We start from the raw sequence: 27021 nt of genomic DNA on the forward strand, positions 1-27021 counted from the left end.
TTCTGATATTTTATGAACAGCTCTTCATCAAAATGCCCTGTTAGATTTTGGTTAGCTCAAATAAAAAAATATTTTTATTACTGTGTTTCCATTTAAATAGGCACTACTGTCCTTGAAATGTCAAATAAAATATGACGTGTCAATTACTATATGTCAAGCACATGATGTATTTTCAGCCACTGTTGATTTAGATGGGTTTTGATGTGTGCTTGATGTATTCTAATGGTGCTTCTTCAGTTCAGTGAATGTCTTGAAAACAACATTGAATGGCACATAAATCACAGCACCACCTTTTTCAGGGACTTCTGCCAGAGCATGAGGTAGCAGCTTTGAGTTCCTGTGAATATTTGGTCTATAATGGCTCTTTTGTCCCAGAGTTGGGAGCCTGTAGTTTCTGGCAGGTTTGCCAGCAGAGCAGAAGCAGTCTGGCCACACAACTGTTTTATTCAATTATTTTTTACTCAACTACTTTATAAAAAGGAAACCTAACATTTTCCTGAGAGATTTTTTAGAAATCTCATGCCAGTATTTGGCTTGTATTTTGTCTGGTGATGTGTATGTGGCAGAAAAGCATGAAGTAGCACCATAGGCATCATCACCATAGTGTCAGTAAGGATTTCTCCTAATGATAATCGCCTAAAATGTGCACCTACTTGGAGGATGAAACACTCACTTCAATCATTGCAAACAGTAAAGTAGCATTTCTGACTTCCAGCCCAGTCAGAAATGAGGACAGGTTACTTTCTGATGTTTTCTGCTACCTACTTCCAGCATTTGCTGGTTGTGTTTAGTGTTAATATTTACTCTTCTGCCTGGAAAACGTGTGCATTCACACAGCCATGTGATTCAGTCCAGTCCCAAAAAGATGATGCCACTCTGATACTATGGTGGCAGGAGGAAGAGGGAGAGGAGGTAGGGGAAATATGCCCACAATTTGCCCTACAAAAATCATACAGAGCAGGATTAAGAATACCCAGGAAAAATCTTGTGCAGTGCTTTGGGGCTCCAAGCCATGTTTTCCTCCTCTCCCTGTCTTCACTCTATTAAAATGTAACACATTGCTTTAATGAAAAGCTGTGCATTTAATTTGTCTATACTTTCAAAGGGTGTTGTTGAGTAAGGTGGGCATTGAAATAATGTGAGACTTCGTAACAGAGTTGTCTTTCAAAATGGCTTTTAAATGTAGTGCTTTCAGATGGGCAGGGCTAGACTTCAGCCCTTCAGAAATACAAGCTCACCCATGGGACATCTGTGGAAACTACATCTCTGCTCTTTGAACTCGAGAGGCTGAAATAAAAGCAGCCTGTCACAAAACCAGATGAGTACTGGACAATTTTTTGTTATTGCTCAATTTTTTGTCACAGAAAGGAGACAGTAGGATTTACCACCCTGGTGTGAAGCAGAGAGCAGTGCACTATGCACCACTCATTTGGCTGATATTCTGTGATTTTACATACCCTCTCCCTGCCTGCTTTTTCCAGAAGACATTTGTCAGGCTTCTAGTATGAAAAGATGCAAAAGGTCCACCTGCCAGGCCATCAGCCACTGAAAAGCTTAAAGATATTATGAAAATTACTATAATTTACTGAACATAAAATATGCTGAAATTCAGACAGCTTGTTTTTGTAGAAAATAACCTAATAAGAGCAAGAAATAACTGGCCAGGGAACAAAGCTGTTCAACGCTACCTGGAGCAAATACATTGGCAGAAGCGCTACACCTTCATTCTGTGCCTGCTGTGGAGTGAGTGCATGGCAGGAGAGGGACTTTATCGTGCCACAAGATGCTTCTGGGTCACACTTAATTAACATTATTACCATTAAAAATCAGTTCTATCAGTATTAAACACTACCTATGTATGTGGAACTCATATGGTTGCATTTGAGTGGCCAAGTGTGAGATATAAATGACAAATATTTTGTGGTTACTGTTACAGCTGATATGAAACTCATTACAGACTTCCACTTTCTTACCCAGGCAAAGGGGGAGAAGATGGCCTTGGAAATGGGAGCTTCCAAAGAGGATTTAGGGATGTAATTGAAGTGAATGGCTTCCCAAAAACAATGTTCCTGAGAAGAATGTTTAGCACATCAAGTTGTGTGTCCAGATTGTGGTCCTGTGTCAAACTCTACTTCAGACGGTGACAAGAGCCCTCCTTGCTCCATCCCTTCTGTGTAGGGTAAAAGTATGGAACGGGCAAAGAAATGAGAACTGGGGTGGAAAGGAAGAGCCTTGCTCTTTCTGCCCCTTGAAATGTGTTTCTTCACCTCTGTGAAAGAGGAGTCGCAAGGTGCCTTGAGCAGTCACCCTCACGTCCGAGGCAGTGTCAGCAGGGGCACCTGCCCAGAGTGGAGGTGGCTCCATGGGGCTCATGGGCTATGGGGACCCCATTGCCAGGGTGACGTGTCTGGCTCATCTGACTGAGGTGGTTGCTTGTGATGGCCATTGTTGTCTCATCTGATCCTGTGCTGAATGCCACTCTGATGCCCCCCTCCATCTGTCTAACACTTGCTCTTATTTACTGCAGTTACAGCAATGCCGTTCTGTTATGCTGGGAGTTTTGGATTTGGATTTGGTTGTTTTTTTCCTGTGCCTCTTCCAAATGAACAATTGTGACAGCAAAATGCTTTGATAATTATCCCTTTTTACTGCATGTGAAGGCTCCAAATGTTTTAGGAAATTATGGGTATTTTTTGATCTTTAAAGTTCTGGTATGTTCCATCCCATTTAACAAAACAAAGCAAAACAACATATGTGCAGAGTTGAGTTTTGCTAGATTTTAACAGACTCCGATTTCTCCCATAAAAGCTTGAGTGTAAGCACACTAGTTGTTCTTAATTACTATATTGGCAGTACTAGCTGATGCTTTAATGGTGACTGATACTGTTTGGCAAATCTCATATAGTAAACAGGCAGAGATTTTAACAGATTGGGAAGGGGAAAATATCTAGAAGTGGTGTGGCTATTTTCTTGGGTTTTTTCCTTCAGAATGGAAATTTAAAAAGTAGAGCTAAATGAGTCCTGATGTGGATTTAAGTTATTAAGCCAAATGTCCTGTTGGTGAAGATTTGGGAGAGTAAATGTTTTCAGGGAAGCAGTAGGAATTCCAGAGATGAATGAATTGCATCCTGGGTCAGCACAACTGGCTTTGGGCTAATATATGCAGGAAGACTGTGGCAAACAAGGGACCACTGGGTCCTAGACCAGTTCTGCTGACTGCACAGTTAAGATACTTGAAATTCAGAGCCCTGTCTTCCATCCACTCAGATGTGTCGACCTCTGCTAATGAGCAACATGCATAAATTAGCAAGGTGAATGGAGTGTCCCATTGTTACCATCCCTTGACTCTCAGCATTGTAGGAGATGCAGTTGGGAGGGATATGACAGCTTCCAAGAGAGCAGATACCCTTTGCTTCTTTGCAATGTTTCCTTTGTAATGTGAATGTGCTTCCAAGTGTGAAAATAAATTATAATGATGGTTGTGTAAATAATAAATACATCAAGTATTGGTAACGAGGCCATGGAAGTATTAGTATTACGTAGGACTAAGTAGGACAAGGTGGGTGAAGGATGTCTGATCTCCATTACTAAGGTGTCTGCAAGTAATTCTGCTGGTGACAGGATGATTTTTCTGCATAGATGGAAATTTGGTTCCTTCCCTTGTCCCTGAGACAATTTCAAATCAAAGGAAAAAGTTTGCTAACCTGAAAAAGGGTGGCCATTTAACCTCCTGTTAAAAAATATTCATTTAACTACCATACTATATGACTATGAATTATCTTTCTTTTGTTGGGCAGCATTGTTACCAAGTGATTAACCTAACTAATTCTTGTGGGATGGAGTGAAATAAAATTGATTTCATAAAGCCTGCAAACGGAATTTTTTCCCTGTTGCTGGTGTGTAGGGAAGGGCCAGGTAAAAAAAAATCTGATAGTTGTAAAACTTGTTCAACTTTGTATGTTTTTATCCTTTCCTGAACAGAACATAAAATGTCTGTTGGAAATAGCAGAATCATTTCTCTCAAATAATTGAATACTTGACATACCAAGGGGAGACATATACCCTTTTACCAGTGGGGAAATGTTGCTTGCCAGCAGAAAGCATTATGTTACATTTCAAAAAACCTGAAGTGGCAACTTCATTTAAATCTTACCCAGTTTAAATCCCTGCATAAATTCACATACAAAGTAATAGTGAATATAAACATCAAAGTCCTCAGTCCAGTTTTTGCTTTAGCAGAGGTGGAGCATGCACAGAGTGAAAACTTGAGCTTTATTTTGATGGCAAAAAGCCATCAGGATTTTGTTCTTGCCTTTCTAAAGAAGGTTATTGTCATCCTAAAGATGTTGGTCGTTTTCCCTGACCAGGGAATAGCCAATAGTGAGGGCCACCTAGTTTTTCAAGTGGATGACCATGAGAGCAAGTCCATGAAGTTACCTTGACCCAGTGAAGCCCAGAGGAGTGGGGTTTCTTGGCTACCAGCCTAATCAAGGCTCTTGGAAAAGTGTTATGGTGTATTTATCAGGAAAAATAGTCCTTGTACTCTGAGTACAACTGGAACAATTTCTGTGACAAGCAGATGTGTTAAAGATGTGTTTCCTAGCACAAAATATAAACTATGGTCATATGCCTGCTTACAGAAGACATTTTTGTCTTAATCAAACCTTGCCTTGCTCATGAGACTTGAGAGTCTGAATGCAATTCTGCCTTGCTGAGGAAGCGTTAAGAGGACCAGTTCATGAAAACAATACTGTGGTTTCTTCCTTCTGTTGGGAAATCCTATGTTTGACTCCACTGAAGAGAATGGGAACTTTGCCAGACTTGGAGGCCTGTGTACAAGCTGGCTATCATTGTGGCTGCTGAGCTGGTGTAATGATAAACAAGGAATTGTTGAAATTTGGCTTTTTGATATAGAAAAGTGTGAAAAGTACATTAGTGCTCTGCGACATAATTAATTACAAGTGGAAAAGCTCTTCATACCACAGACTGACTATTTGCTGGGTGGAAATTGGGTTGATTTTAAGAATAGAGAGAAGAAAAGGAATGTTGCCCACATGATGCAAGTTTGTCTTTCACTGGTCTGTGCAAAGCTAGTAAAAAGATGCAGTAACTTTTCCAGCTCATAGATGGTAGTCATGAGTTCCCCTTTCTCAGAAGTTGTATGTCTGAGTGGTTTCTGCAGCTTTCAGGAACACTTTCCATCCAGAGTACAGATGGAGCCACCAGAAATCTTCCAAATACTAGCAAATACAGAAACTACAACTGTGTAAATTTCTACCTCTGTAAACTATGACGCTCAGTGACAAAACCTGGCCCTTTGATTCTCTAGAGAGACAGTTTCCATCTGGGGAATTGGTAAGTCTGGGGAAAGAGGGGAGAAATTAAGGAAGAGTAAAGAAGTGGCAGTCCTTGGGGAAGTCCTATGAGAGGCTGGCCTTCACCTTTTCTGGTGAAGCCCAGAGCATTGGTTCAGGTGAGACTATTGCTATAAATAAGTGTGGAAAACCACAGATGCAAGGAGAGGTAGTGGGTTTTCTTCATATTGCAGTAGTGTATTAGTACTCTGTTCATGTACTGGAACCTCACTCTACTTTGTTTTGCAAACACAAAACAGCCATGAAGGTGTGGCAAGGATCTCATAATCCAAATGAAGGAATACATCACTGATATGCATGGCTGTAAAGCCAGGTACAAGGTAGCATACTGAACAGAAAAGCTCACTTCTTGTGTAAAATAAATACATCAGGATTCCTTGTTAATGAAAATGCTTAGTAACGCAATCTGTAGAGCCCTTGAGTGATACAGTTTAGATTTACAGAGTGTTTTTCTGTTGTTCTTTTATTAAAAATTTCTTTCAGTACAAGAGGGTGCTCTGGAAGAACAAAACAAGCAAAACTATAAATCTCAGAATTTACTGATTAGAAAGTATCTTAGGAAGAGAAACCCAAATCCCTGAAGTATGATCTTGCACTCAGTAACTTTTTTGTCCCCCAAATCAATGAAATTGTTTAGTACCTTTTTTCCTAGACAGATCAAATAGGTATGGTAGTTACATTATCTCAGTTATAGATGAATACTTGGCAACATATACTCTCACACAGGAGCTTGTAAAGGGCTGTGGGGCATAAAAAATCTTGTCTTCTGAGATGGCTTTCTGTTGGGGGTGGCAGGCTGTCGTTACATAGTTATATATATAAACACCAAAATGTACACTTCAGTGTGGTCAACCATTTAGTAGTTAACAAAATCTGCTTGATGACACAGAGTATGACAGATGACCACCCATAATTGCATTTCACATAGGTATATAGGGTAATCAAATATTTAACTTATCAGTAATAACCCTTCTGAACAGGAGGAAAGTAAAGGTCATTCACGTGATCTTCAGTTCCAATGGAAACAATGTCCTCATTTAATATCACTGACTTGGCAAGATGTTAGTGGCAATTTTGTCAGCTAAGGATAGAGAACAGAGAATTTTTAATCACCACTACATTTGTTACTCTGACCAACAAGAGGAGGTGGATGCACAGGCAAGAGTTGTCATTGTACAGTCATTGGGACTGACAACTGTGGTGTACAGTGTGAAGAATCAGAATTAGAGATAGTAGAAGAAAGTGAAATCTGGAGAGCAAGGTAGAATATTCAGAGTCCTGCACTAGAAAGTGGAGGATCTGTGCTCTTTGAACAAATAACCAGAACAAAGGTGAAAGACATGCATATATGTACACACTCATCTTATTTCCATGATGAACATTTCAGCTCATCCTATGTCTGCAACAGAGTCGTTTTTATTTCCCTTTTTAAATAATTTTCTGCTGAGATTACCAGTATTGACAAAGCTTGTTTGTAATATGTGTTGCCAGAAAAGTGTGAAGAAAAAGTATGAATCAGCAACAGGAGAGAAAAAAGCAGCACCCTCTGATCTCAGAGCTGAGCTATAGGTGCTCAGTTACCCAATTTTCTGCTCTGTTTAGAAGGAAACAAGAAAGAAAGAACAGACTTGGCATTGATGCAGCCTCTGTCTGGAGGGAGAGTTAGTGTGGCTGGAGATCAGTGAATGATCACTGCTGTTCTGTCAGCTCTGAAAGGAGGGGGCAAAATAAGATGCTTTTTCTCTTCTAGACCAGGTTCAGCTCCCAGGCCTGAGTTAGCATGCATCAAACATGTGTGGCACACAGGATTTCAGGAATTATTCCTGCATTCAGGCAGATATACAATGCTTTGTCTTCAGATCCAAAACCAGACCCTTGCCCATGCACTTTAGTCCACTTGCAAGTTCATTGTGAAGATATGTTTCCCCACTGCTTGAGATTTCCTTTTTTTCATGAATTTTCACTCCTGTTGAGAAAAAAACATCAGCCTAAAACAAAGTAAGCTAATTTTGGAGGTTTTTCTAAGAGAAGTGAAGTAGCTCATGGTCACTTAGTAGTCTTCCATTATAATTTGTGGATACATGTGTTTATGAATATAAACACCTTGTAGGAACTATTTAGAAAAAACAAGCATTCATTAGAAACTCACTTTAGAATATGAGCATGGCAGAGCACTGGAACTCACTGCCCAGAAAACTGTTCTGCTGTTTTTTTTGTTTGGTTTTTTTTTTCTGTCTTCAAACATTTTAATCCTTAAACAGGACAAGACTGTGAACAGCTAGGTCTACCTCTGAAGAATCTGGCTCAGCAGAAAATTTATAGTTCCCTCCACAGATGAGTTTTTCTGTTAGTCTTTATTCCATGATAATACACCATGTTAAAAAAAGAGGTGTTAACATGGGCTTAGACATCCAGAGCAGTCTTTGCACTCTGTTCAACCATCCTGATGAGCTGGAAGGGTCAATATTGCAGATGTGCATCCTCTGTAACATGCACATGTTAGAAAAATACTTTTAAACGTATGTAAACCGCTGTCATGTGTCACCTCAGAATCTCTGAGAAAATCTAAGGACAAGTGTCTCATTTAATATGAGTCCATCTGTCCAAACCAAGGAAAGGGCAGAGCAGTGAAACAGAATTATGTTTAATATTACTGAAAATGTTAATGCTGTGTGTAAAACATAACAGCCTTCCTGTCAAGTGTTTCTAAAACCTTTGCAGGTGGAAACAAACTCTGTATGTTCTAGCCTGTTAGGAGAAACATGAAATTCATCCTTGTTAAGGAGCATCTCAGTAATTCACTAGGGCTGATGTGGGAGTCGCTGTTGCCCAGGTTTGGCTGCTGCTGGATGTAGGAGTGCAAGCTATCATACAGCCATAAATTGTCCCAAAACCAGGAATAAACATTTTAGTAATGCAGGCAGTGCCTAGGTGCAAGGTAGTTAGCATGTCATTCCTTTGCTTTTTTACACAGTAGCTCTCTAGGGTAAAACTTTGTGGGTTAATAAGTGTAAAATAGATGGAAAAGTGTTGGTGGGTTTTTTTCCTTTCAGAGTTCATCATAGATTTGATTTGTGGATTTTCTCTGTCAGAAGTGCTTTACAGTCCTCCAGTCACCAGATCTGGGGGGTGTGCTGCAGCATGTCAGAGATGCTTTCTGGCCCAGAATCCTTTCCTTAGAAAGCCAGAAGAGAGAAGCAGCATGAAAGAGGAGAATAGGGTGTGTATTTGGGTCTCAGCCCACTGTGGAGCTGGAATGCACCTCAGAACACCAAATCCTAAGAGCTGGAAAGTGCTCCTGGATCCCACAGCACGAATATAGATCAGAAAGATCAAACAAATGTCTCATGTCTCAGCTTAACGCAGCTGGTAGCAGAAGTGATGAGTAGTTTTGGTAAGGTATGCTGTGGTTTACATTAGTGCTTTTCTTAGTAGGCCCCAAAGTTCTTTCCTTTTGCCAGAAGTTTGTTCCGTGTATAGTTCCACTCCAGCCAGAGCAATGTTGTGGCACGCTCAGGTTTTGCAAGGCAGTTCAAGTACCTGGTCTCAACAGTAAATGCTGCAGATAAGGTCAAAGATGTGCAGGGTGTTTTACTTGCTGACTGCCCAGGTCAGGAATATAACAGCATGGATGGGAATGGCCATATGGAGCTGGAGCAGAGGATGCTCTTTGCCAGGGTATTGCCTCTGGCAGCAGCCAGTGGTGGACATCTAGTTCACAGCATAAAAGGAGAAACCTCTGTGCTCCTTCTCCCATCCACCCATCTGCTCCTTGTGCAGCTTCACTCCAGCTCCAGCTCAAGCACTTTCTGAACCAAATGTATTCAAATCTTCTTTTATCTCTGTCTTGTTTATCCATGTAATTTTCCCATTTCATATGTGTGCTGTTTGTGTATGCTGCCAAATTCCTCCTTTCTTTCTTGACAAAAAGGTTATAATTTCAAGTATAACATCACCTTAAAGTACAGTGATTGAAGTAACTGCTGCTAATAAAAGAGTAGCACATATTTTCCTTTTATGATTGCCTTAAGTACTGCTTGATATGTTTTAATGTCTAACATTCCTAACACAGCTGTTTGCCTTTCATGAAACATTAAATAGGATCTAAGAATCAAAGAGGAGAAAAAATACATGTGTATATATACATGTGCATCTGTTTATGAACAGGGGACCGAAGCAACTTTGTAATTTTTTTAAAATAAATATTTGAGTGAAGATTTTTATCAGGAGATGGCACTGATATTTAAGCATTTTATAGCAAAAAAAACCTACTTTGTTTTTGTATAGTAGGGTTTTGGCATCTGGATACTAGAAGGAGTTTTATAAATTGTAATGAGAAGTAAAATCCATGTCATATTTTTTCATGGTGTAGTGTGTAGTGTTACCACTATCCTGAGTGGGATGGTAATATATTACATGGCCTACCAGAAAATGGAATTACATTATGTGAAAAAGTGCTACAAAATAAAGTAATTGAGAGTTGGAATCTGGGAAATGTTATTCAAAGCCACTTTTCAAAAAGGCACAGAGTACTCACATGTCTGTTAGCGTGTGAAACTTAGGGTCTTAATAGAAGATACTTTGTCTTAAGTGACATCACCTCCACAAATGACTGGTGGGCTACTCTGGGTGTGTTCTTTCAGAAAAGTGCCAGAGGAGCCAAGCAAAGGTGTTGGGACTGTGGTCATCCCTGCTTCTGAGGGTTCTTGGTGGGCAGCTGCCCTGAGGGCCAAAGGAGGACTGACAGCTGCTGTGGAGGTGTGTAAGCCTGCTGTTCAGTGTGCCCAGGGAGTGCCATCCCACACTGAATCCAAAGGCTGGGATTTAAAAACATTATGTCTATAGCTAGTCACTTAACAGCTCTAGCTTCTATAAATGTTAAGCAGCCAAAACCCATGATGCTTCTTTTTGCAGCCCTGGTTCCCTTTGAGCACTGAACAAATGCTAGAGATCCAAGGATTTTCTTCAACTGCTTATTACCATCTGAATGCAGGCATGTAGTACTCTAGTTTTCTGCTTTTATTTAATTTGCCTGCACTTTTAATTACTATAACTTACAGGCTGACCCAGAAGCTTTGCATGTCTCATAAAGATTCACATTGCTAAATTTATACATTATTTGAATATTTGAGTATTGTATAGTGACATGTTTTTCCCTTAAAAACATAAAACCTGTAAATATCTGAATGTCCAAAATTGAACTGAGGGTGGGATATGAGTGCTTCTATCATGTATTGCCAAAGCACATCATCAGCTCATAGTTATTCAATGTGGTCATATCTCCCAGTTTTTGTTTTCAGTTTATCTGTTTATGTGGTTATTTTTCTATGTGTTTTATTATACTCAAATATTACAGGAAGCAACTTTCCTTTGGAACAAAAGCTGGATTTTCCAGTTGTTCCTGATGTTGATTGCTTATGTCCACATCCTTGATGTCTTCACACGTATTCTAAATTTACATGGAAGCTGTGGTAATCACAGCTGGTTGCCACTAAAAGGAGTGGTGACACTCCCTAACCCACGGCCATAGCTTCCCATCCTCTGCCATATGTCAGTGCAGGTACCTGGCACACTCTTCTGCTTGGGGAGTCAAGCTACCAAAAGCTTCTTGGATTTTTTTTGGCAGAATTTTCTCCTCGTTACTGTGGGTCCTGCACTGGCTTGCTGCAGAATCAGGCATGTGCCAGTGCCAACACAACAGAAAGCAGCTGGAGTGGGACTGTCCTGATGTGCCATCTCAGCCAAATCCTGTGCTCAGAGCCCAGGGGCTGAGAAGCACAAGAGGACCGCAACTGGTGTTACATGGGCTGAACCCCTCATCCAGGCTGAGCAGATGCTGCTCATGCCTGAGCCCCAACTGGTTCTTCTTCCCATAGTAGCCAGAGCCGGGGGACGTGGCTCATACATCCTGGGTCCCACCCCAAAGGGAAGAGAGCATCTCCTTTTAGCAGCCACAGACTGTTATTAGGGTGCAATCACAAGTGTCTCAATTAACTACAGGACCAGCTAGAGAAGGTAGTGCTGCCTGATTGCTGTACAGGAGGGACTTAGGTGAGATGACAGGGATGTTGGGTACAAACTGGTTTGACCTGTTAACCCTGGATCAATGTGTTTTCCATGAGGACTTTGGAGGCAGGCGGGATGTGTTGCCAAAGAGTCTGAGCGCATAGTGGAGGGGCCAAGGAGGAGTAAAAATGGTAATCACAAGGATGAGGACACAACACTGGGACACTGTTTGGGTTTGTAGAGCAAAGAGCGAAGCGTGGCTTGCTGCACGTCCCTCGCTCCTCACTGGCCGTGTCACCCAGCCCTTAGCTGTCTCACTGGGATGCCAGCACTCAGGAGCTCGTGCTTGGGTGGCCAAAGGTAACCCTGGGTGTTTGCCACAGGGTGAGTGCACTTGAGCACACTGTGAGTGGGGAGCAGCCAGTGTGCAGGGACTTGTGGTGTGTCACGAGACTGAGCACAGTTCAAGGCTTTAATAAACAAACTGTGTTCCCCAGGCAGCTCTGCTTGGTGTATTGCTCAGAAAACACAAGATCAGTATAAAGACACCCATTGCATGTGTTTTTTAGCAGTTTTACTGCCTGTGCCAAGGGCTCTTCACTGTCCACACAGAACAGTGGCAAAACATCTAGGAAGTCATGGGTAGCATTCATAGAAAGGAAAAATAATCCTGCAACCAGGTTTGTTATGATCCACATCTCATGCAGTGCAGATTACGTTCAGCAGAACTTGATGGCCATCTAGTGGTGAAGCTCCAGTCGGTGTTAGGTTTTGCAGACTTCTTTGTATCAGAGAGACAAGAACTTGGCCATGTGTGTGTTGCAAAGATGCATGTTTTCACTTCTGACTGGAAGTAATGCGGCTGAATTTTTGTAAATCATCCTAAATGCTCGCATTGGTTTTATTTATTTCATCCTATGAACTGTACTGACTGCAGGTGTTGCAGTGGCTCATGGAGGCAGCCTGCAGTCTCCCAGGATTCCCATTAGGTGTAACAATTTCTACACTAACATAGAAATTACACTGATTTTAGAAATAACGAGCTGCAAATAAATAAACATCAAGCTGACTGGTCAGAACCCAGTTTTCTTCTTTGTTAATTTATCTTTCAAACTTCATGTTTCAGCAGTAATTTAATACATCCTGCTGAGCTGTTAAGTGTGGCATCAGGCGTACTGCAAAAGCCCACCTTGAGCCTTAAAGGCTGCCAGAGATTGTGGTCATTAACGGAAGAATTGGCAGCTCCTCCTCCGGGTACCCTGGTAGCTCTTGGCTGATGACAGGTTTCTAAGTTTTCCGTCTGTGCAGTCACTGGGGGGGGGACACTTAAATTTGAAATAGGCTGCTACAATATGGTTTGTTTGGGTTTTGGTTGGGGGGAAGAGGGGCATTGTAGTCTTTTTATGGTGTTTTTTCTTTTTTTTTTTTAATAGACTTTTAAACCAAAAGGAAAAGTAAGTTAGTGGAAAAAATTGTGAATTCCCTGATACATCCATTCCAAAGTCTTCGTCTACCATGGTGCCATCAAAAAGTAGGTTTGGGAACCCTGTCCTGACCAGAGACACCTGGCACAGCCCCTGTGGCCTTCAAAAGGCACAAAATGTGGTTTTGAGGACTTCTGTCTGTCTGACCAGTGAGGGTATTTTATGGAAATTGCTGGAGAAAGAAGAACGTGTCCCTTTGCTGTTTGCATGTCAAAGGGAAAGAACATCAGCAAATCATCTGGAAGTTTCTGTGAGAGGGACTAACCTGAGGAAGCTCAAAAAAGCACTTTGTGCTTTTTTAAGGGTCTTTCATGATATCCCCATTTAAAATCATAGAGCTTTTGCAAGGCTAAAACCAAGCTGGTGGTGTCAGGTAGATTCTGGCTCTTTTTCCACCATTGAACATGTCTGCACTGGAGGTCCCCCTATGCCACAGGAGTTCAAGCAGCAGAGGAAAACCACCTTGGACATATGCTCTCACTTGCCATGTGGGTCTCCTCTGCTGGTTAGTTTCTCATTTAAGCTGCAGGCCTGCGAGGGGAAGGCGTGAGGTGACATTTGCTGGTTCTAGCTGACAAGAGCTTTTCTCCTTGCTGTGCTGAGCAAGCGATGACTGTGAGGCTCTCAGGGGATGGTGACAATATTCATCACCTTCTGTGGCTTACTCAGTTATTTTCCCTCCTGTGGGATAAGTAGGGTGCTACACTTCTTTGAAAGAGGGAGCAATCCAGTTAAAAAGCAGCAGCATTGATCGTGTGCCACCTTCATGGCACTGCTCTGTGCCCTCCTCTTCTGTATAAATATCCGGAAAAGCACAGAGTGGTTCCCAGCAGTGAGATCACTTTCTCATATGTGACAAAAAGCTTTTTATGAGGCACTGACTCTTCTCAAGGTTCAGTTTGTCTCGGGGCTGGAAATTGCAGCAGCATTTTAAACTTGATCCTCCTCCTATTTAAATGAGCTGTACTATCCAGGATCTGAACACTCTGTTACAAAATAGGGTTTTAAGACAGCTCATAAGTTGCTTGCAGAAAAAAGATTCACAAATACTTACTTTTAAAGATCAGGATTTCCTAGTTTTGAGCACTGGATTTTGTATGTTCGGTATTGAGCTTTAACATTTGATTTACAAGTTTGCTTTTATTTCAGCTGGTGGGATGTTTAAAAAAAAAAAGAAAACCCTATTGGAGTAGTGAAGCCATTCTCAGTGAATTGTCTAACCCAAGACTTTTATTTGTTCTGAGATTCAGAACAATTGCTTAAATGCAATTCATAAGTCATTTCTGTGAGAGCTAGACATATCTGTATTCCAGTCATATAGTTAAAGTGCTAATGTTTCTTACTCTCTCGGGGACAACTTTTGCCAGCTAATGTTGTTACTACAGCTCTCTGTCCACTTCTGTCTCCATTCCAGGAATTCTCTGCACATCTGCTTACATGCATCATATTATAGGCAAAAATAATTAATCTGGAGAATCTCTTGCCTGCAGGTAAAATATGAATATGTGTTAAAAGAGTACTGTTCATAAAGAAAGTACTTTTTTTCCCCACTAGTGCTTCAAATTAGGATTCTACTGTGAAAATATTTAAACAAAAATAAAACTGCGTAATTTGGACTACCACTAATTCAAGGCTTAGAGATTTGTATGCAGAGAATTAGAACATCAGTGAAATCATGTGCTAATGGTGTGAGATGCTTTACACAAACTTTTAATCCCATATGAGTAGTCCTCAGCAAGTTCTGGAAAGCTCCAGGAGTTCAGTGTGTGCCATAACAGCTACAGCTGTGCAGGAGCTCCTCTGACAGGAGCTTGCAGGTCAGTGTTAACAGAGGTGCTTCCCAGCAGATGCATCAACATCAGTGCTCCTTTCAAATGCCTGCCTTAGTATCACAGATCCCCAAAGGTTCATCCTTTGCGTTCAGTTTGATCTTAAGAGTCTAAAAGAGCAGGCTAATGAGTCTGTAGCCCATTTACCCTGAATGTCAATAAACCTGGGAAGCCCCAGAAACCTGATGAAGGGCAGGGTTGTTCCAGTACTTAACTAAACAGGCTGCTGTAGCTGTGGGTGATGGTGGTTGCTGTGCAATATAATCATAGTGAGGTTGATAGGATGATCAGTTAATAATGATTTATGGATGGGTGGTATGATTACTGGCAGTCAATGAGGGTTTGAATCACGGCCTTCCAACTTGATAATCATTTATCTAACCAAGCCAAATGCATTGCGGTAGCAAAGCTTTTTTCAAGTAATAGGTCCAGCACACACTGTACTTAGACACTAACACAACATTACTTCAATGCTGTATTTTAATTGCTTAAAATTAGGGTAACTGATAGGCCGTAGGACATTGCTGTAAATGGAGTAACTTTGATAAGCATTTATGTGTTTCTGTGGGGATTGTTCTCCGGCCTTGTTCTTCAACTTCATTTATCAGTGGTCTGAAAGAAAATAAATTTTATTGGCTTGCACGTGATAGATTGAGAACTGCTAAATGAGAAAATGGAAAAATCGCTGCTGCAGGCTGGTCTGGATCTGTTAGCAGTCTGTATTCAAGCAAACAACAGGTGTTGGGCCTAATGTGAGGATCCATAGTTCAGATCTGGGTACTGGAAACACTTTTTCATAAAAGGTTTCAGGCTTTTTATCTATTTAAACTTGTCAAAGAGAAGTTATGGAGGCTATATATAAACTTGTTTAGAAAACAGTTCAGTGAGCTTGTACCTGGACACATGTCAAATAGACATAGACCTCAGATAAAGTCAGACTGCTTCATTATTGGAGCAGTATTTCAAGTATCATGGTGGGTTTTTTTGGGCAATAAGCACTTCTAAATCAAAACTTCAGTTATTTCATATTGCAGAATATGCTCTAGTTCAAGCACTAATTGTGTCAAAATGTTGAAAGGGAAATAGATAATTCATTTTTTACATCCCTTCTAGCACAGTCACTTCTTTTACAGCTGATTTTTTAGGGCCCAGGCTGTACACTATGGCCTTGCTTCACTTTTTGCTTCTGTTCTGTTTTTCAGTTCAATTTCACCGTTCAGTATTGAGAGCACAAGGCGTCAGAGGAGGTCTGAGTCTCCAGACTCCCGGAAGCGGCGCATCCATCGGTGTGACTTTGAGGGATGCAACAAAGTATACACAAAAAGCTCCCACCTGAAGGCTCACCGGAGAACGCACACAGGTGAGATTTGCTGGCACTGTGGTTAAGACAAGCAGGTGCCTTTCTGTCCAGTTTAGGGCATAATGAACTTGTCATCCTACACTTAGAGCCAAAGGCCTGTACCTGAATAACAGAGATGTCTGTGAGTGCACTGGCATTCTGATGCAGATCAGGAGTGTTCTTTTGAATGGAGCTTCCCTGTCATCCCCTCTTGGCAGCACAAGAACTGGTGGCAGCACCAACCAGACTCTTCTCAGATGAAACTCAACAGAAAAGTGGCCTCTGGGGACATACTTGCTTCAACAAACAAAGTGTGATCATTGCTTGGGACCAACCAGAGCTAGTCAAGAGAAAGCACTCAAGAGCATATAGTGTGGTCATGAATCTTCAGCAACATTTTTTCACTCTACAGACCTGTTTCTTTTGAAACTACTTGCTTTTACAGATGTAGCCTTTGGATGCCAGGAGCTCCTGAAATCCTTCAGTTCAATTCAAGGGTAAACTCATGTCCTCAATATGTCTTTCTGGAGGCTTTCAGAGGCACCTATCCCATACTGGAGAGGGAAGTCATCACTGTATGAGAATCAGTCACACTAGATCCCTACAGCAGAGATGCAAGAGAGATGCTTAGAGGAGCTGGGCCCCATTCAGGGGTGACCATACTTAACACTCAGTCCATACCTGGTGTCCTTATTAACTTTATGGGCTGTTACTAATCTGTATGACAGGCATGTAAGGGTAGTGGAAGCAGTGATGTGTAATAGTTGTAATTTTATTGTGGATAAACTCAGGAGCAGCAATTTGAAGCTACCAAGAGCAAGTCTAAAAGGGGATTGATTGGATGGCTGGAAAGGCAGTGAAAAGAACACTCTGAGCCTCAGTGCTATTCCTTACTCTGATGCTGGTTTGCTTAAATTAAATTTATTGATCTCTCTGCTCTTAATGGACTTCAGCATTCCTGTAACTCCTCGGAGGAAAGATGGTGTTTATCCAGTGTATAGGACAATGTTCTTTTGCTGAGAGTCTGCTGGTGCTTTCTGTGATCTGATGTACTCTAAAGAGTATGACATACTGTTTTAGAAAATAAAGTGGAGGCTTCTCCATTTCAATTGAGGCCGCATCTCCATCACTTTTTCCAGTATGTCTTTGGCCAGTAGGACTTTTGTTGAGAGGAGGATGGAACAAGGCTCTATCCTCATATCCCCCATACTAAAGCAATTTCTATAAGGTACGAGTCCCTTCCTTAAATAACAGAAATATTCTGGAGATCTGGAAATTTCATTACATTTCCTTCCAGCCCAGTTTTCCTGGTTTCTTCATATCTTCCCATTAAGACAAGCCTTCTGCTCTCTCATTATTTGTCATGTCCTGTCTTAATTCTTTTTTCGTCATCCCTCTTCTTTCCCATCTTAAATGTGGTCTTTCATCCCTACTCTTGGAATATCTTTTATATATCCTTACCCTGTCACCATTTTCTGTCATTCTTGTTTTATCTCTTTTATCCCAGTCTAACCCTACTCTGTCATTTTCCTTCTCCCTGCTGTATTTACATGTTGTTTCATTTCTTGCCTGTATCACCCTTTGAGCATTACACAGCTGTAACAGATTCAAAGACAGAGAGCCCAGCAGAGAAGAGCCATAGAGGGTTTGGTTTGAAACAAAAATACAATTTATCTGCTTACACCACAGGGAAGTCACTCTTCTCTATCCTGCCAGACTGGCGACCAGCCCAGGAGTATAAGCAATCATCATGTGAGTTACGAAACTAGCTGTGGACAACCTCAGAAATGTCACACCCAAGGCAGCCCAGAAACAGAAGAGGCTCTTCTCTGCTGTGACATTTTAAAACACTGAGAATTACATTTGTTGGACATCTGTGATTTGTCAGTGATCTCGTGGGGCAGACAGGTGCTTGCAGGTAATGCACCCCGATCACTGTTAGGTAGTCAACACCATTGCATCTCAGGCTGTGCACGTAGGCTGCTCAGAAGTAGGCACTGAAAGCTTGAGAGGATGTGGGTAAATCCCAGTTTAAGCATATGTAGCTCTCCACTAGCACAAAAGGAGTTTGTCTACCTGCTGTAATCATAGGATCCATGTCCCCAGCCGTGGTTCCTTGGCAGCTGGTGTCAAGGCTTTGCTATCTGTCTGGGATCTCTGGGTAGTCAGAGAAGAGGGATTGGCACCTCTGGGGCATGTTATTCCCTCCTCAGGTATACCCAGAGATTGGCTTGCAGAGGTGCTTCTCCTTCACTGCTGAGCACAGAGGAAGCCCGGATACCTGCCAGACTGTGAGTTGACTGAAACAAATTCCCACGCCAACATACGGCTGCCTGAACTGTTCTGTAGTCATACTGGTAGCTGGTTATTACTTCAGGAAAAAAGAAAAATAACATCGAATCCAAAACCTTCATTAAATAGTCAGCTGATAACTAACTGCTTTATAGTGATATTGCAGCAGGCTTGATGAAAGAAGCGTAGTCTAGAAAAAATGGTCAGTGCTGAATTTAGCCAGTGGATCCAGTGAGAAAACCTGCGTCATGCTGTTAAAATTAAATGTGTTTTACAGGACACTTCAGAGGTCTTGGTGAGAAGTTGGTATATTCAGACTTACATGTAGCCTTGGCCATGAGCATACTCATCTTGTACTTGGCCATGTACTAATCTCATCTCGCATTTTTTATCTTGGCCTTTACTTTTGCTTCAGGCAAAACAAGTTAATTATTCACGTATGACCCACAGTAATTAGTGCAGTTTTGGATAAGTATAAATGAAGTATGACAGCTATGCACGCAAGAGTGAGCAAGTTTCAGTAGGAAACTTTCTGAGAAAAGATCACAGAAACTCAGCATTGCATAATCTGTACCTTTTTTTTTTTAGGCAGGCTGATCTTGCTGACAGTTGTTTACCTAAGCAGTATGTGCTTGAGAACTTTTTATTTTTCATTTACTTGATGATCTTAAAGATCTTTACCAAACTACATTTTTTTGTATGCATAGCCCCTGAAACATTCATGGTAGTTTAGACTCAGGAGGAAAAACAATGTGGTGTTATGATAGGATGAACAGATTTGTTGGTTGGAAGGTATACTTCCTTTCATCCTAATGGAGACCAGAAACAGAATATTATAGATGGTAACAGTTGAATTTAATTCTCTTGGAGTAACTCCTAGGTTTTTTAAGTATGCTGTCATCTAGTTCCTCAATACTTGCCACCAGTGTCCTTCAAACGTGGTGTACTGGTGTGGGCAGGGAGTCCACTGGGGGGCGGACTTGAATTACGTATTGTCTCTCCGACTGGGAAAGCTGCAAGTGAAACCTCTGATAGATAAAGCATTGCATAAAGCACAAGCACCGGTATTAAATTTCTCTTTCTAGTATCAGCTTCTTGTTTTTGTTTTGCCAGATCATCAAATAAAGCTATCGGGAGGTATCAGGTGTGATGGAGCACCTTCAGGGCTCATAGGCAATCTCGCAGCTCAGGTTTATCAACGCTTTCTGCAAGGAGAAACTGTGAGAAATTGGCTCACTGGACTTCCATTGAGCTAGTTTCTGCTTCAATGAACTTAAAGAAAATTACTAATGTGTGACTCCACAAAGGAATAATCTTTAAAAATGGGAAAACCAGCAGCTGTGGGTTGCGTTCCTAGTTTGTGTTCACCTGTGTTGCACAGGTACTGGTGCTGGCCCCAGGAATGGGGAGAGTGTAAATACTGTTTCCAAGGGGTGTGCACCTGTGCAGCCCTGGTGGGACTCACCATCTTCACTTTGCCGGTTTTACTTTGAAGTTGGAGAAGAAAACAAGTCAGAATGCTATTTTATGGTCTGTAGTGGCTATTTCAGTCCTTTTAAGCAGTACTAAAGTTGCCATTGACGCTTCCAATAGGACATCTGAGTCCTACAGACTGAGTAATACTGGTTATTTCCACTGTATGAACACCTAAACATCTGAAGTTGCTCATGGTTAAATTCAGTTCTTGTTCATCATGGCTACCCCCTTAGCACATGGAGAAGCCTAAGGAGTGTAAAACATTGTATGAATTATCCTGGAGAAGTCAGCAAAAAAAGAAGATGCCTGCTTTGAGGTAATGTGGGACATAATTTTAGCATCTGAAACACTAGAGATTTGTTCCCTCTCTCACCTCCACAGGATTTTCATTTACTGTAGTAGTAATCAGCATTCTGTATTTCTGTGCAACCTTATTTCAGTTGTTAGTTAAAAATTTCTGGAAGAACATGACAGTGCGGCTTTGTGGGGTCAGCAGCTGCAAAAGCCTGGGACTTTCCAGGCAGCATGAAGTGGGAATGGATTTAATCCATGGGTATAGGCACCATATATCCACAGGCATGGAGGAGTGGAGGAGGCCAAGATCTGTAACCAGAACACTTTCATGGGACTCAGATACTGGGCTGCAACTGCTGCTCTTTGTCCTGCCCCAGCCAGCGCTGGGTCTCAGTCACCCTTCTCAGTGCTGCTGCTGCAGTAGAGGGGCTGCTCTGTCAGGCTCTTGCAGAGCCAGGCTGAATATAGCCCCCAGGCCAAGTGAATTGTTTTAGGGTTTGGTACTTTGTCCTTGATCAACGCCTATATCATTCCTGAGAGATGAGAGCAAATACCTGTACCACAGACGTAATGAAGCCTATTTGTCAGTGTCAAGGGGTCTTCAGCAGTTTTACGTGGAGACAGTAAACATCTCAGAAGTACAGATTTGTACCTGAGAAAATGACAGCATTCCCTCCCCAAGATGTTCCTTTGTAGCTGTGTTGAGACACCACCCTAGAAGAGAGAGAACTAGTGAGTACATGGGTGTTTTATTTAGTCTGTGCTTTTTCAAACATTGCATTCCTCTCACTCACTGTTGCTCCATATATTATTTTAATATGAAAGGGCCCCTGTCATTAGTCTTTGTTCACATTTTCCTTTGAGCGCTTTCAGAGTGGACTTAAAAACTCAGAGGCACCAAAAAAGCTATTTTTGTTCTGTAGGTTTTAAAACTCCATTCATTACCTGTTTTTTTAAGGTCTGTTTAATGCCTTTTGCTGACTATAAGTTCCAGAGAGATATTTACAGATTTGTAATCCCTTCTTTATACAAATATTGTGAAGAAGCAACATTTTTTAAATAATCTGTCTGGATTTTACTTGAACTGTGTAGATTTTTGGTCTCTAACACCTCTTTGTCACCTACCTGCCAGACTCACTCTTCAAAACCCCAGCTTTTCTTTCTCATGTCCTGTGTTCTCCTTGTCCCTGAGCTCTTCCTGTACCATGAAAATCTGTCAAGTGAAAAAAGCTCCAAAAGCAGATTCATATGCTGCTTCAGAAACTGGGAATTTAAATAAACAAAGCAAATTTAAAAATTAATTTGCTTTAAGTAAAATAGGAGGGTCTATTTGTGTTGGGTGATGCTTTTATTTTGTAAGAAATACTTTCTTTTAGTGTTTAAAATTTACTGCCAGTTTCAATAAACAGTAGAGCTTTCCAATGTGAAAACTAGTATATTTCACAGAAGTTTTCCTTTCTGTCCTTTCTTCTCTTTCTTCATGCAGTTTCTCTTTAGAAGATAAACTGATTATTTAATAAATGAAACCTCAGCCTGCTCCCATTGATGTGGTGGGCTTCACATTTCAGGACAGAAGTATATTTAAGAGCAGCTGTCTCCTCGTGCAGGGTGTCTCCTGGTGTACCAGGGGTGTGAGGGCAGGCTCACCAAAGCCACCACATCCTAGAAAGGTGATGCAGAAGTGGGAACCTCCGGATGTAGCGAGATTGTTGTATGAGCCCAGCTAGTTACAGGCAGGTGTCCATACCAGAAGGAGCTTGTACATCCAGTTCCCTTCCAATAGCTGCTCTGTGGAAAGTTAAATGTTTTCGTTTCTGGCACGTTTTGCAAGCTCTGAATTCACCTTACACACAGGGAGTCATTCCTCCGCATTGTAGGTCTGATGCTGTGCCGATATGGAAGAGTGCCCATGTGGTTATTCCAAGGCACTTTGATGGGAAAGCGAGTCTAATTGCCTCTGTGATTACTTGCAGTCTCAAGGTTATGAAAAATATTTTCAACAGTGCCCCTTGACTTTGTAAATATGGGGTGCATATGTGTTTTGTCTGTGTGTGGCACGAGGGAATAATGATAATTTCATTATGCAGAATAAGATTTTTCTCTAAGCCAACCTTTTAGCACTTAATGCTCTACCTCCAAAGAACTGCAGTTCATCTGAGGTCTCTGGCGTGATTGTGGTCTACCATGTGTAGCCCTGAAGTGCCATGAAGGCAAGAAAGATGTCTTTACTCCCACTGCTTCCAAAACATTTTCCCAGATGTTGCACCCAGACCTGGAGGAATAAATACACAGTACAGGGTTTCCAACTCTTGCAGCCCACTCAGTCCCCAGCAGAGGGAACAATAATGTGCTGCTGGTGATAACCCATGTTTTTTGGGAAGTGTGTCTGAAGTTGCTCGTGCCCATCCTGTCCTTGTCAGAGCAACCTTGGATCAGAAACACAGTCTTTGAGAGTGCAGCAGGCTGAAAACTGCAAGTATGCATCATAAAAGCTTTTTTTTTAATGTTTTGTTCTGTTTTTCTTCTTTCCTGCTTTCTTTTTTTTCCGTGCATAAAAGCAAACAAGAGGTAGATCCTGAAAATTAGTGTTTTCACTTTTCACTTTTTTGCAGATAAGCGGTGAGAAACATGGGTAAATTCTACAAAAAACTTCTTGTTTCATGGGAACATAAAAAGATCTGGTGAGACCTGTGTAGGATGAGGAGTTATTTTCTACACTTCAGTGTTTTCTCCACATAGGATATGAAATAGTGGTATTTCAGTCACATTAATGAGCTTTCCCCTTGTGCCTCTCATGCATTTTTTTTGCAGCTGATATTTTTCTAAAGTGTTATCTATATTTAATCTGATTTGTATTGTGATAAAAATTAGTATATCTTCTTTTGGGAAGTTTAATTCCATTTCCAACTCACTTAAATGGGAGGTGAGTTTTTTCAATGCTCTGTTTCTATACACAGCTCAGCACAGCAGTGCCCATCCTCTGCTTGAGCCTGATTTCTAGCACAGTGCAAACACCAGATAATCAGTTGTGGAAAACTGTAAGACCAAGCTCATCCCTTGGAGCCTTTTAGTTATTTTTTGTTTGGGGTTTTCTTTATTATTTCTTTGACACGTTTCATTGTTGGTTTGGGGTTTTTTTTTTTTTTCAAGAAACAAAAGGAAGGTCTAAGTTTCATACTGAGAAAGATGATTGTTTCTCTTGATGAACATGGTGGAACAGTGCTGAGAGGAGTGACAGACAGTACCAGCATTGAAGGTGGATGGGTAGGGAAGTGTGACTGGTTTGGTGTCTGCCTTGCAGTTGTAGACCACAGTGAAGGAAAGTTGTTTTATTTGTGGAAGGCCAGACTAAAGCCCAAGCCTGCAGCACCCTAGTTAAGGAGAGTAAATGTGCAGATCTGCTGGCTCCATACACTTGGCTGCTGATGGAAGTATGGATCTGTTGCATCACCTTTCCCAAGTACTTTAGGGAGTGAAGCCTGCTATAAGAGGCAAAACCTCAGTTTTTTTCCCGCAGCACTGGAAATTCAGTAGTGTCATGTATTTGCTATGGCTGTTGTGAAGAAGAAAACTCCATGTCATCTTTCACTACAAATATATCCATAATAGATACCTGTTATCTGTTAAGTGTATATGTATATGCACTTAAGATATACTTAAAAACTTACATATACACACCACATCATACAGGAAACAAATTTCAGGAAGGTTAATAAAATTACATTTTTCATGAACTGTTGGGATTTGGTCTGGCTCCTGTATTCAGGTGTACAGGAAGAGGCCTTTTACATTTCCAAACATTTTACTTTTTTCTATTTTTACAGGAGTCAAAATTTATCATACTGCATCAGCAGCGCCCTTGGCAATGTATGTAACTAATCCTTGTCCTCAAGCATTAATTCATTCACATCTCACACAGTGCTTAGTAGGGCCTATTCTAGGGCAGAGTCTCTGCAGAAGCCCCAAAAAGAGAAAATACGGAATTTGCTTGGATTCCCCCTCTTTCTCATTTTTCTGTGCACGTGGTTACAGAACAGGCCATAGACTGATACAATGGGTTTGCCTTCTTAAATTACAGCAAATTGAATTTTGTGATTTTGAGTCCCAAAGGCCTTTTTGCTAGGATTTGTATTTAAGTAGTCAGACTGGGGCAGCTGTATACCTAGAGTGGCATGTGAGACAGCAGTAGTGGAAGGAAAGAAGCCGGGTTGCCAAACTAGGGATTGGTCTTGCAGAGGGAGTGAGAAGAAGGGCCAGGATGGCAAACAGAACCAAAGCTCATCAGTGCAGTGAAATGAAAATGTGTTTGTGTGTTTTGATGTGAGAAAAGGACTCCCACCTGAATTATCACACATGGATAATTGTAAATTAAGTGGAGTTTGTAAATAGTGAGTTCAAGGGCTGCCAAAGTGTAATGAAGTTCTGTCTCTTCTTCTTGAGTGGAGGTTGTCACTGTATATTTGAACTGAAGAAATTGTTTTGTTCCTGGTTTCCACGTGAAGAAACCATGTCCCTGTCCTTTGCCTAAGTCAGACTGAGAACAAGAAATAAAAACCTGAACTTCAAGACGTGTCCCAGGCAGCACAGTATGTTCCTGTTCTGCTTGTAGAAATTGTTTTGCCAGACTTGCTCAACTGATACGAAACTAATCTCTTCCTGGAAAGATATTTTATTTGCATATTTTGACAATACTGAAACATAAAAGTCAAATTACCTTTGTTCACCAAAGAGGGAGAATGAATTAGGGACTGCATTAAGTAAATAATTGAATTAGATTTTTGCATCAAAATGATTGAAAATATTTCAAAGTTTTAAAGGGTTTAAACTAAGTTCTAGCACTTCCATTGCAGAAAGTGAGGTGTTTCCTAATGTGTAAGTCATAGCCTTGCTGTTCACTCTTAGCAGTTTTGGGAAGGCTGATGCTCGCTGGTTTGGCTTTCCTACCTGCAGAATGGAGTTGATATTTGTTACACAGTACTACTGTGAAAAGAGACTTTTATGAGTGATTACATTTTAGAAAAATCTTTATAAGGCACTTGAAAGTTGTAAAGTGCTTGATAAGTGCTCTATTTTTTCATTTAAAAAATTATACTAATAAAAATATCACATAAAATGTAAGAATTGTCATTTTTCCCTTTCCCCATGTCTGAAAGCTAAGCTCCTCTCTTCCTCTGGGAGTGCCTGAGGATGTTCATTATCAGATAGTGTTTTGCTGTTAAAAGATTCTTTTCTGCTTAAAATTTCTTATTTTTAGTAGAAATGCAAAATCTAATTAGCCATCATTTGTGGTTTTCAGTGTATGATTTCTTCTCCTAGCGTCCTGTCAGTGTGGGTGCACTGAGGACTGTCCTGTATGCTTCAGAACAATTCTGGTGTTTACATGGGAGCTGAAAACAGCTGACATAAATACTACACATTACATATATTGCATAACATCCTGTAGCAGAAGCCAAACCAGGAATCACCAGGAGATGTCCTCAACCCTGCAAAACTGCAGAGCTTTTCACTTTGACTAGAAAATGTAGCATATCAGCCATAGGCAGAGGGATGCTTGCTGGCTTATTTATTTTCTTCCAATTTGTTTCAGACTAAATCCTTATGACCTCACTCTGTTTTTATGTGGGGAATACTTCTCCAAAATAATGGCAGTAGAAACTTGGGGCATAAATATTTATATAGCAGAACTGGGCATGTTCCACCTATTTAACTGTGCAAATTCCACTAAAAACCATTGGATTTTGTGAATGGGGTAAGCAGTCAATTTCTCCATGCCCCTATCCTCGCTTTCTGGAATTACTACACAAACCTATACATCAGGTTTTGTTTCCATGTGCTTTCTAACTTTGTCCTTCACAGGGTGATGTAAGCTTAACATAGAAAAAAATCTGACTAGATTGCTAAACCTTTGCCCCTGAACAGTCCCCTGTGTTTATTTCCTTGCTGTCTCTTATTTGGAATAAACGTGTTAGCAACATTTCAAAATGCTGCGTGCCACTGCAGGAAGGAGCTGCAGAGAAGTGACATAATAACTCAAGAGTCATGGTGACAATTCCATGTGCAGAAAAAATGGATAGATAGGGATATCTGAAGAGGACATAAATAAGAAGGGACATGGCACTTATCTGTAATACCAGAAAGAGAGGGGAGTTGATGCCAGAGGAAGAGAACTGTTTACAGCTTGAGCACTGGGATATTTTCTGTCATGGTAGTAGGCAGTGTTACCTCATGGTTGCCAAGAGCCTGCTAAACCGTTGGATAAATGAAACTTAAATAATACACAAATGAGAGGAACTGCAAATGGGCAGAGGGAGTACATGGTGCATCTGCAGTTGCAGTAAATAAGGTTCCTTGCCTAAGGAATGAATATAAGCCCAGCTCTGTTTCCTGGAGTTCCAGAACAGTTTCCCTGCTGGCAGAATAACCCATAACTATTTACATGGTGGTTTTGTGGTGTCTGTCTTTGAAACATCTGGTCTGGCATCAAATACTGTTGATACCAGCTAGTTGATGGGCAGAAGATAACTGCTGAGGAACATCCCATGTGGGAAATTCTGCATGGCACAAAACAGACCCTCGTTCTGTTGTCTGTCACATGGCATGTCTTGGGCTGGTACCTACACAGAGTTTTTTTAATAAGGAATATGTGAATGTCATCAGGTTATAAAGTAAAAGTTCATGAGATTTATTTCCCTGAGTGGTCTTCCAGATGTCAGGGTACATGAATAAAGATACGGGAAGACAGATGTTGGGCTGTGTGAAGGGTGGAAAATTTTGAAGTGGCTGAACAGTGGTCATTATTCAGCATTATTAATTCAACACTTGAAGAGTTTTGGAGGATTTAATGAGCAGCAGTTGTAACCATGTTCCTAAGTGCCTAAGTGAGAGGAGTCATGGTAGGTTAGGAACAATAATATGGTAAAAGTAAT

The 27021-nt window shown here is 41.0% G+C and overlaps 1 protein-coding gene across 3 annotated transcripts in view; it reads left to right on the forward strand.

Moving 5' to 3' along the window:
- The window catches only part of KLF12 (Kruppel like factor 12), a 234754-nt gene that overhangs the window by 193951 nt on the left and 13782 nt on the right, over positions 1–27021 (forward strand). For all 3 annotated transcript variants that reach the window (XM_030965666.1, XM_030965828.1, XM_030965753.1), the window contains one exon: positions 15897–16054. In XM_030965666.1, the coding sequence (XP_030821526.1) occupies positions 15897–16054 (158 nt within the window). The remainder of the gene's footprint in view (positions 1–15896; positions 16055–27021) is intronic.

The sequence above is a fragment of the Camarhynchus parvulus genome, chromosome 1 (genome assembly GCF_901933205.1).
Source record: "Camarhynchus parvulus chromosome 1, STF_HiC, whole genome shotgun sequence".
NCBI classification, from domain to species: domain Eukaryota; kingdom Metazoa; phylum Chordata; class Aves; order Passeriformes; family Thraupidae; genus Camarhynchus; species Camarhynchus parvulus.